Source organism: Sander vitreus, chromosome 1, assembly GCF_031162955.1.
Source record: "Sander vitreus isolate 19-12246 chromosome 1, sanVit1, whole genome shotgun sequence".
NCBI classification, from domain to species: domain Eukaryota; kingdom Metazoa; phylum Chordata; class Actinopteri; order Perciformes; family Percidae; genus Sander; species Sander vitreus.
Genome location: NC_135855.1, coordinates 24,821,595 through 24,832,726, shown reverse-complemented (window position 1 = coordinate 24,832,726; position 11,132 = coordinate 24,821,595). Strand labels below are relative to the sequence as shown.

Genomic DNA, 11,132 nt, shown 5'->3' with positions numbered 1-11,132 from the left:
AGAGAGTTTTTTGCAGCAAAAGTTACAAAACCATCAGCATTGCTGCTAATTTCAGTAAGATGAGTGTCATCTCTGAGCTCAAAAGGTTTTAAACCGAGAAGTTTGAGCGCAAAACAAAGAACGTTAGGCCTACTGTAGGCCTAGGCTATAGCCTATGCCCGATGTTACATGTGTTAGCTTCACTTATAGAAATATAGTTAGCCTAAAACTGACATTTAGATATTTGACTTGGTAACAAAATGCTTGCTGCAAACGTAACGTCGGGCATATCGTGAGGTTGGTGTCAGGATCCGCAGTCTTCCCATTCCACCTGCTGATTCCTCACGTCTGTATCAGTGACTGTAAGATAAAAACTCAGTTTTCTGTTCGGTGGCCGTGCCTTTCTGAGTATGACAGGTTGCGCTCTGTCTCTATCATCTGCAGCCCCGCCCCCTTTAGAATTCTCTGGCACATCATAAAGCCAGAACACTCAGAACTAAGCTATGTTTAGACGGAAACGATCTGAAGAGAAAACGCAAAAGTGGCGTTGCGTTCCTACTTTTTATTCCGCGTTTAGACAAGAGTTTTGGGGGGGAAATCTGCTTGCATATGGTGACGCAAAAGTGTGTGAAATCTGATGTAGTATGCATGCCAGGTGGCTAGGTGGCACTGCCACACAATACCACCAATGCCGCGCGCCTACGTAGAACCAAAGAATTTCTAATAAGGTAGTAGACGGGCTTTGGTAGAACCAAAGAATTTCCCGTAGACGGGCTTTGGTAGAACCTTCCTTCTACTTCTCTCTTTAGTAGCGCGAAACCAAAACATGTTGAAGCGAACAACAAAAGCTTGTCTGGAAAGACGAGGAGGTGGAGTTGCATGTTTGTCTGATGATGACCGGCACAGTCGACCGTGATAAGCCACAGCACAGCACCCACGGGAGCACTACCAATATCCTGAGCCTCGCAGCCCTTCAGCCGCTGCTTGAGAGCGAGAGGTAGCGGGCAGAGGAGGCTGAAGCAAACCCTCCTCTGGCCGCTGCCACTCGCTCTCTCTCTTTCTCTTCATATCTACATATTATGGTCATCGAACTATAACAACCTTATCCACATTGTCGAAAGCATTTAAATATTGAGCCATTACATTGAAAATCTTTTAGATAACCGGAGCCTTCTGTAGCCTACTCCGTAACAACAGACTACCTGGACGCCTTTATCTCGTCTCTCTCCACACCGCTGTCGTAAGACTTTTGCGTTTTTACCCTTTAGACAGTAACGCAACGGTGGAGCGTTTTTAAGATTTCCACTCTGGAGGGTGGTTTCACTTTTTTGCGTTTTTAAGCCCCCAAAACGCTGTCGCCGTATAAACGAAAGGCACATCCGATAAAATATTTTTTCGTTTTCACCCACGAGCGTCATCGTGTAAACAGGGCCTAAGTACAGTAACCAAGTAGAAGTTTATAAAGAGGGTTACCAGAACGATTTGTAAAAGTAGATTTTCAACCTTTGTTGAGAGGATCGTAAAAAAATTAAAAAGCAGAGGAATTTTTTATTCTTCACCTCTTGGAGCAGACAGGTGTCCCCTTCAAGTAGCCTAAAAGTAACTGTTAGCAGCCATTGAGCAACCTGACCAGTTGCAGAGGTCAACAGGAAGACAAGACCCTAAGATCTTACACAGGAGCTCCCTTAAGACGAGATATGCTGCTGCTTTGAACATGAGACGGGCTCTACTGTTCACAGTTTACACGCTAACCAGAGCCAGCATTGCTATCGCTTTTTTATTGACAAAAGCAGAATTTGTCATCAAACAACATATAGTGCCATCAGTTACTCACCATTTATTGTCACCATCATACTGGCCTACTTTTGTGGCCAAATACTGGTTGATATGCTCACTGAGTCACTCTCCAGAATTGCTCCTGTGGCAGCAAGAATAGGTGCTGTTTCTGCCATGGTAAAAACTGATATTTGTACTGTTTTGTCATCCTGCTTCCATGTGACAGAAGAAATTATTTGGATGTTTTTTTGCCATTGTGAAAGCAGGCATCTTCACTGTTCTTTCCATAGGACAAGCAGTAGTTTTGTTGTCATGGCACCAGCTGCCACATACTTGCAATCTCTGGTCAGGTTTTTGGGCTGCTTACTTTTGGATGTGCTTTATTGGGCACTTGTTTTCTCCCTGAGCTACTTTCTTGCTGCCAAGCTGCTGCAATGCATCAGTGAAAACAGCCATTTTATTTATTTGACAAACAGCCATGAAAAGCAACCCTGGTAGGCAGGGCAGGAATGTTGATGGTGACCAGGTGCCTCCTCAGTTTAGCCTTATTCTGCCCCTCAAAAAAACCCTGTTTAGTCATCTGCCTCTTTCCTGTCAATACAGTTTTTAGACTATTGTTGTTTGTCGAGATTCTGATTTCTTATTGGGCAACACTGTGGAGTGAAACCCTGAGCACATAAGTTGAATTCATTATTTTCGCCCTGAAGAAAATGACAACACCAAAGGCCATGTGGCCTTGCCCCTAAAATGATTAAAATCCAGGCCTGTTGGACAGCTCTGGATACAGACTGCTCTCATCCTGTCCTACTATGAAGCTTAGCGAAAGTTCAATCAGGAAGACTCCCTCTACTCTCTCATTCATTCTCATCTCTCTCTTGCTTCTACTCTGTGGATGTTCACTCTAAGTAGTCCAACCAGATTTTGCCTCAATCTCTCTTAGCCAATCATATCCTTGCTGTCAAACTTCCAAATCCTTTCTCCTCTTTGCTGCTGTCATTTGTCATTTCAGTATGAGCGTATGTGACCCTCCTCCACCTTCACCTCCAGTCTTCATCATATCAACGCCCAGTCCTGCTCCACATTCCATCATCCAGGTTTTTGGCAACTCTCTTCACCACCACCAGTGTCTAGACCCCAGAGGGAAATATCCTGAGCTAATTACGGCATCACTACCCCCCTAAATATACCATGTTACGATGGGGTCTTTCAGTTACATGTGATTTATGAATGTGTACATCTGAAACTATGTCAATAACAAAACAAGCTGATTTTCACATAAAATCAAATATAATGTATTGGAGATATAAAATTCAACACATAGCAACCAAATCATTGGAAATTGTATTATAGTTACAGTAATTACGAAAAACTTCCAAACAAATAATGGGGTTAAAATACGTACTTGCAGCTTACAAAGACCTATACATTATTTGAAAGAAATAACTAAGTAAGGCAAGGCAAGGCAAGGCAGTTTTATTTGTATAGCACATTTCAGCAACAGGGCAATTCAAAGTGCTTTACATGAAAACAGATTAAAAAATTAAAACAGATAAAATATGAGAAAAAAAGTTACAGTGCAGTATAAGAAATTAAACATTGAAGAGCAGTTAAAACAGTTAAATATATAAAAGCAGATAAAATAGGAATTTCTCTTTATATGCTTATATAGATTGTTATACAGTGTCAACAATGCAGCTTCAGTAAGACATACAACTCAAAAATTGCCTAATTTGGCTGCACAAAAAACATTGATTATTCACTTAATGCCTTCTATTTGCATGCACAACTAAATAAACTGTATATTAACAGACGTTTCATTCATGAAAAATACAATGGAAAACATTATCAATGAAAATGTAATAATACATTAAATAATTCAGAGCTTTCTACGGTCCTTAAAGATAAAAGATGTACAATAAGTGATCTACAAACTTTTCTCAGTTCTTCTGTGTGTTATAACCAGCTTACACAACATAAACAAAGAGTCTTTAACTTCTCATGATATCATTACGCATCTGCAAATAATATAACGTTTCAACCAAAGTGAAAGAGAAAGCAAATATAGTTTAAAATTTCCTTCTAAAATAATACCAGTTTTGATTCAGGATAATTTTTCCATTAATGAGATATTTGGTCTCCATCGTCATAACATTAAGCTTCCAATCATTGGCAAAGGTGTTAGACAAATGTACCATGTGTAAATGTTGCAAGACAAGAGTGGCAGAGGACCTTTGTGTCAAAAATATTGTTCCTTTCTTGTAAAATTTAATTTGAACGTTGCTCCTTCATGAATTAGTGGTGTATAACAGTTGTATTAAGGTCCAATTGATATGAGTGTGTTGACCTTTAACTTTGCTCCACAGAGAAGTTTGACTCGGATCTGTCAAACAAAAAGAAGAAAATCACATTTAATGTAATGAGAATTCAAGAGAGCAAGGAGTAAATGAGGATTTGTACGTGTGAGTTAGCTTACATGTCATGGTGCTTGTGTATCATGTGGTTGTTGTACTCCAAAACAGGAGGGATGGTCTCCTCATCCTCAGGAACCTGAAACGGATACATGGGATCAGATCATGAGCCAGAAATCCATCGGTGTAATTTAATAGTGTTCTCACTCTTCAAAAAGGGGCAAGACCACCATCTAGTGGTTGAAAAGCACTCTTACCTCCCAGTAAACTTCATCATCATAGCAGTTGTCATCAGCAGGGTCACCCCAAATGGGGAACTTCAGAATGAAACCTTTGAAGAGAGAAGGAAAAGGCATTAAGCAAGACTTCTCACTTCAGTTTCAATACCTTTTTCTTGGCCATGATGCAGTTAAAACCTATTTTGCACTTAAAGAATATAATCAAATAACTATTGTTACACACAGAAACACTGACATTGAAAGATACTATTTTACTGTAAGTGACATCCCACTACATGTGGAGAGAAATAAACATTGTCATGCCTCTGGATCTCTTTATCATAATTATTGAAACACGCTGCTTTATATGGAACTGTTTCCCTGAGTCTTTTAGTACTGTGATACACAAAACATTTCACAAACTCACCAACAAGTGCTCCTCCAACAAGTCCAAATGCAATAGCCACACATGTGCCAGCAGCCTGGTAGCCTCCCTGGGTTAATACAGATCTGGTTGCAAAATCACCTTCAAAGGCAAATGTCTTGATCAACCTAGGAACAAAAAATAACTTTTAATCTGAGCAATCAGCGTTTAATCTGCACAACACCTGAAATCTGGGTGTGTGCTACCATGTCAGTGAGTGCTTTCATTCACTGTGTTGGAGTCAACAAACAGGGAAGGTCCGTTATTTCAAGCTGTGTGTGTGTGTGTGTGTGTGTGTGTGTGTGTGTGTGTGTGTGTGTGTGTGTGTGTGTGTGTGTGTGTGTGTGTGTGTGTGTGTGTGTGTGTGTGTGTGCCAGTCCCTCACCCCTCTCTGCCATAGACGTCTACACTGGCAGATGCAGCAACAATGGCACCTACAAATCCGCCAAGCATCCCTGGCACAGCATGCAGGTTGTGGATACCACATGTATCCTGGAGCTTGAAGTATTTCTCCAAAAAAGGCTGAATGAGAAAAACAACATGATGTGTAACCAGGGCCATAGTCATGAATTGAAAAATACAGAGGTCATAAGCATATTCTCGGCCAGTGCAAAAAAACTAAAAACCTGTAATTTCTCATATTGTTATGTTTCTTCAACGTTTATATTTTCACTTAACTTTTAAAATTAAATATGCTATACATTATATATCACCATCATGGACTGCATGTATTTTCAAATCCTTCTCCACAATGGCATAGGAACATAATTGTGGTATAGAAATTCTTTTAATTTCATCCAAGTTACTGACTCTAAAACATCAGAATAAGCCTTTAAAAACTCAAAACGTGTAATTTGTATGTATTTATGTCATGTAAAACCCTCATCAGGTTTTTAAAACCCCAGAATCAATATTTAAAACTTTATTTTAGGTCATGTTTTAAATATATTTAATGTGAAGTGTCTCATTACAAAATCCATTTGAAAACACAGACATGTCTCCTCTAACTAAATAATGGTTGAAAGTCATCAGCACCGCCACTAACTTTTTGAAGTGTGCTACAACACCTTGCATCAGTTCATGGGACTTTTTTCTATCTTACATTTAATTTTAGTGCCTTCTCCTAAACTGAGTTACTTCTTATAATCCTTTTATTTTCCTTTAATACAACCCACAACTGATGGCTTCATTTTACAGTTTTTTATGCCTCTTTTTTTAAAGTTTCCGTTTCCAGTATTTCCAGTGTTCTCTCAGATTAAAAGTTAGGAGGTGAAAGACTGCAGTCTCACCGTGAAAAACATGTAGCCAAAGGTGGAGATGATGCCACTGCAGAAACCCACGATTAGTGAACCATAAGGAGTGATCATGAACTCTGCTGCTGTTCCAATGGCAACACCACCTGCCAGAGTGGCATTCTGGATATGCACCTGTCAGGTAAAACAGCATGTTAGTCATGAGATGAATGAATGAAAATGACAAATACATAGATGATTGGTTGTAGATTTGTTGTTTTTCAGTGACATGGCATTACCATGTCCAGTTTTCCTCTTTTCTGAGACATGCTGGAGATGGCCACCGCAGTGAGAACAGAGGCAGCGAGGGAGAGGTAAGTGTTGATGACTGCCCTGTGCTGTCCGTCGCCATGTTCTGTGATGGCCGAGTTGAAACTGGGCCAGAACATCCACAGAAACAGTGTACCTATGAGAGAAAGTCCATCAAACCACAGTTAGATTAGCACATTTACAACAAAGTGAGCAGTTTTAACAATGATGAATATAAAAAATTAGATATGCCAAATGAACTAAAGAAAACACTGACATGTGAGGTTTAAAACTGTAAAATATAAATCACTTACCTATCATAGCAAAGACATCAGAGTAGTAGACCGATCCATTGAGGCGTTTGCTTTGGTGTAGGTTTGGTCGGTAGAGAACCCTAGTGATGGCCAAACCATAGTACCCTCCGAAGGTGTGAATAGTCATGGAGCCACCAGCATCTCTACACTGTAGGAATAAGCAGCACAAAAAAGATATTGCTAAATAACGATTGAAGGAAAATTCTCACCTTTCGAACAGTGACAAAGTTTCCTGTGGGATGATTGTGTTTGGTGAGACTCACATGAAGAAGGTTGAGGATGATGTATTCCTCCACAGCAAACAGCGTGACGCCAAATAAGGCGACAACCATCAGCTGGACAGGGCTTACTTTTCCCAGGATGGCACCATAGGCAATCAGAGAGCTGGCAACGCAGAAGTCTGCGTTAATCAGACTATGGGGGACAAGGAAAAGAACAAGGTCAGAGTGAGTGGAAACATTAATGACCAAACAAGCAATAAATGATGCACCAAATTATTGTGAGGAGTCAAAGCAAGGTTGGATTACCAACTGGGCAAAGTGGACAACTACCCTTAGGCCCCAGACCCCCATGGTCCCCAAAAGTCTAAGGTTCAGTGCATGTCAGATGGTTTTGGTAATTTGATTTGAACCAAACATTTGTTAGGGATTTGGCACCACTAAAGTACAATATCAGTGAATTCATTATTACCTAATGATGTGGCCCTGTCTTGTAGAGAGAGTGTATTCCTATATTAGGTTGTATTCACACAGGGGCACTGTTCTCTGGGTGAGTGTATAATAAAGCTGCCATGTATAATCTGCTGTGTTCACTGTATTTAAAAGAGTACTCCACGGATTTAGCATTGCACTTCTATACCATAGTTTGCACGATACACAGTTTACAAAAAAAACAGGCCCTAATAGTGAATTAAGGGTCTCCAAACAAGTGAATCAGCCATGAGTTAACCCTGCTTTAGTGGAAAAACGGCTAAAGCTTAAATCTGCATTTTGTGCAAATTGTAGCCTGCACATTAGGGCCATTACATTAAACTTCCACTTTGTTATGAAAAGGATGTCTGCTTGGCATCAAGGACATGACGAGGTAGGGCCTGACATAATATTATTGTCACTTGGTGACAAAAGAAACTTTTCCACGTACATGAATCTTGAATCTTGACAGGTACAGAATGTGTCTCAGTTTTTGAGTTACATAACACACATGTGCAACACAATTAGTGATTGATGATGTATAAAAAAAATAAAAAATACATATATATATATGTACATATATAATATGTTATTTTTTTCTTGCAGTAAAATTTTTTTACTTTTCTACTCCGATATAGATTTTCCCGGTGATGGGGTCGAGCGAGTGGAACCAGCCTTGCATGAGAAGAGCCCACTGAACACCAAAGGCAGCGATCAGGAAGTTGAAGCCCACACCACTGAAGCTGTAGCGTTTGAGGAAGGTCATGAGGAAACCAAATCCAACAAAGATCATGACGTGGACGTCCTGAAAGCCTGGAGAGAGGGAAGTTTGACATGTTTTTGTAATGGCATTCAATGAGAAACAGAAAGAAATATATTTCTCTCTAGCACTTTCATTTTCTATTTCACATTAATTAACTTAGGGTAATTATAGACTGAATTTAAGTTTCTAATAGACATATAATCATAGATTTGTAATTAATGTTGCATGTTGAGATTGCAACCATTTCGTTTAAACTGAATGCTGTGTTTAATATATCTTTGCAAATGGAGAATTTCATCACAAGGTTACAACATATTGGGAATACAATTGCTGCCAAATGGCCAGTGTCATAAGTAAGCCAAGAAAAGTGATATTCTAATATTTTAATCTTAGATGCAAGTAGAAGAGAGGGCCTCTGTCAATGTCTTGCAATGAACACAAAACAAAGACAGAAACAGGAGAGTGAAATTAAATCTGTTGCAGCTTTAAGAAATATGTCAAATTTGAAAATTAATATTTTTGAAATAGCTAAGAATGCAATCATAGCCAACCATTCGCCATTAGTGGGGAAAAAAACATTGTTAGTCCATGGCCAACATCACAGGATCACTGTAACAACACCTGCATTTAACTTTTATTGCAAGGTGAATTTCTTTACAGGCTGTCTTGTGTTGTACTTACTGGGATATCTGAAGTAGAAGTCATTTTCAATATCGCTGGTGAGGTTGTGACTATGTTTGAACTCTATCCATTCACGTACGTCAGACTCATAGTTATACCGGACGAAAACTCCAAATAGTATAATCATAGCAATCTGCCAGACGAAGCAGACTGCCGGCAGACTAACACGAATATTGGTGTTCTTTTGCCGGCCAAAAAAATTTCCTGCGCCTTCACAACAGTTCTCCATGTTGACAACTCTTTGCTGATGATGCTCTTATCACATTTCACAGCCAGGCCGCCTGCTCAGCTGTGACTGTCAGCTTCTCAGCAGGTATTTATAGGTGGTGTGCTCCAATTCTCCACTCACACACAGGGGGTGGACATACACAGGGGGTGGACACACCTTACCTGTTAGCAGGAAAACCACTCCTTACTATACAACACTCCTCCTAAAAGAGGTAGGTAACCACTGCAGGGAATAAAGTAATCACTGCAGAAATGTGTGATGGAAATAATTCAGTACAGACTAACTTGATATGGCATCATTTTGTGATGTGGCAACTTCTAGCCATAATTACAAAATGACCAGGTCAGACGTAGGTCAACGTAGTACATTTCAGGCCTTAGTGTAACGGTAAATATATCCAACACCTGTAACTGCAGGTGACATAATGACTTGCTAGGACTGTTCACTTGGTCCTGTATTGGAAATAATTTTTGAGCATCAGCCATCTGCTCTGGGCGAACATTAAACTGGTCCTGGGTAAACACACCTGTCAGTCAGGCTTACACTACGTATCATCAATAGAGTTGTCAACTAATTATAGGTGTGTGTTACTTTAAACTTTCTCTGTCTCTGTCTCAGTCTGATTCTCTCTTTGTGCTGTGCATATATTTATGTAACAACAATAAATAATAAACTAAGTCGGAAGCAGGTGGGTGCGCTTCTTTTTGGTGGTCGTTGAAAAAAGTCTAACAGTGTTGTCTTTGGTGCAGGGGTAATCCAATAGTACCAGAACAGCTGAAAACCAAGGCACTCCTGTTGAGAAAATATTAAAAAGCCTTCATTGATGCGGTTAATGCATAGCAAAAGGTAAAAAATACGCACCAACCCATACAACCCGCACACAGGTACTAAATAATTAACTAACTTTAACAGAGGTTTTACTGAGCCAGTTTTACACTGCTGCTAACCACTGATAGTACAGCAGAGGTCTACTAAGCAGCATTGTCGTTTGCTGGAAGTTGGCCCCTCCTCTTTGGCTTAACAAGTCAGAGCACGCGTGCGAGAGAGAGACGAGCCCTTCATATCTATATGGAGCAGGTCCTGTCCCACGGAGCCTGGCATTTTGCATTCTGCCTCGTTTCTACAGTAGCCCAGAATGGACAAACCAAAAACTGGCTCTTGAGAGGGCCTTTCGCGTTTTATGTTACCTAAAGGCCCTCGTAGATCTATACTATGTTCCTGCAATAGAGGAAGCAGCAGTTTCAGGACCGCAGTCCTTGGACCACATTTCTACAACCCTTACCTTACCGAACAAAACTGGCATACTGCCCAAGCAGAAACACTGGATGGGAAGTATGGGTTAGATTGCTGCTCCGTCAGTTTTTTCCTTTTCATTCGCTGAAGCGTCTTTTGGTTAAACATTAGCCAGCATTTTTTATGCTACTTAGCACTGTGTGCCATCAGTATATCAGCCTATATGCCATCTTCATTGTCTAGTCTCCAGTGGAATGTTGCCCAGCTGCTGAAATTGGAGGAGATCTGCCAATGTTGCACCCAGTTAGTTATAGCAAAATGCAAATGATGGATTGCATATGACGCGTCGCTATATTGAGAACACAAATCCAGCACCAAATGAGAAAGCAGAATACTGTTAAGCACTCAACCACCACCAAACATTTAGCAGATTCCAAGGAAAAGTTAAAGCAAAAGAACATATCCAGGGCTGCTGTATTCAATGTATGGCTTTCAGAAAGTTGAAAAAAAGGGTTTAAGGTCATTTGAAAGTCATCAAAGGTCAAATTCAAAATGCCTCCACACTGGAAAATAATTCCTATGGAGATGCACTTGTAGAAATGTCTTGCATCTTTTACAAGATGCACCGCAGGTTGGTATTATCGGTCTCTCCACTGGAGAAGCTGGGGGGAGAGTGCCTTGTTTAGGGACCCTTTAAGAACATGTACTGGGGAATCCAGTTTCATAAGCGATTAAAAAGCATACCATCGATATCAGTACCATTCACACAGTCACTTCTGCTCTACCCTTCAGGTCTCTCTCTTTATTTAGTTCACCACTGCCTGAAGACGAAAAAAGGCGTGATATCAGTCAGTGACAGACAATAAATATCAGTATG

General features: G+C 40.2%; 1 protein-coding gene across 1 annotated transcript; it reads right to left on the bottom strand.

Moving 5' to 3' along the window:
• Window positions 1–3,213: 3,213 nt before the first annotated feature.
• rhcga (Rh family, C glycoprotein a) lies at window positions 3,214–9,103 on the bottom strand. Its single transcript, XM_078249801.1, has 11 exons — window positions 8,794–9,103; window positions 7,970–8,162; window positions 6,924–7,074; window positions 6,661–6,808; window positions 6,337–6,503; window positions 6,095–6,232; window positions 5,191–5,327; window positions 4,809–4,933; window positions 4,421–4,494; window positions 4,229–4,302; window positions 3,214–4,135 (listed from the first exon to the last, which is right to left on the bottom strand). The coding sequence occupies exons 1-11, from the start codon at window positions 9,020–9,022 to the stop codon at window positions 4,102–4,104; spliced, it is 1,470 nt and encodes a 489-aa protein (XP_078105927.1). The 5' UTR covers window positions 9,023–9,103; the 3' UTR covers window positions 3,214–4,101.
• Window positions 9,104–11,132: the final 2,029 nt, after the last annotated feature.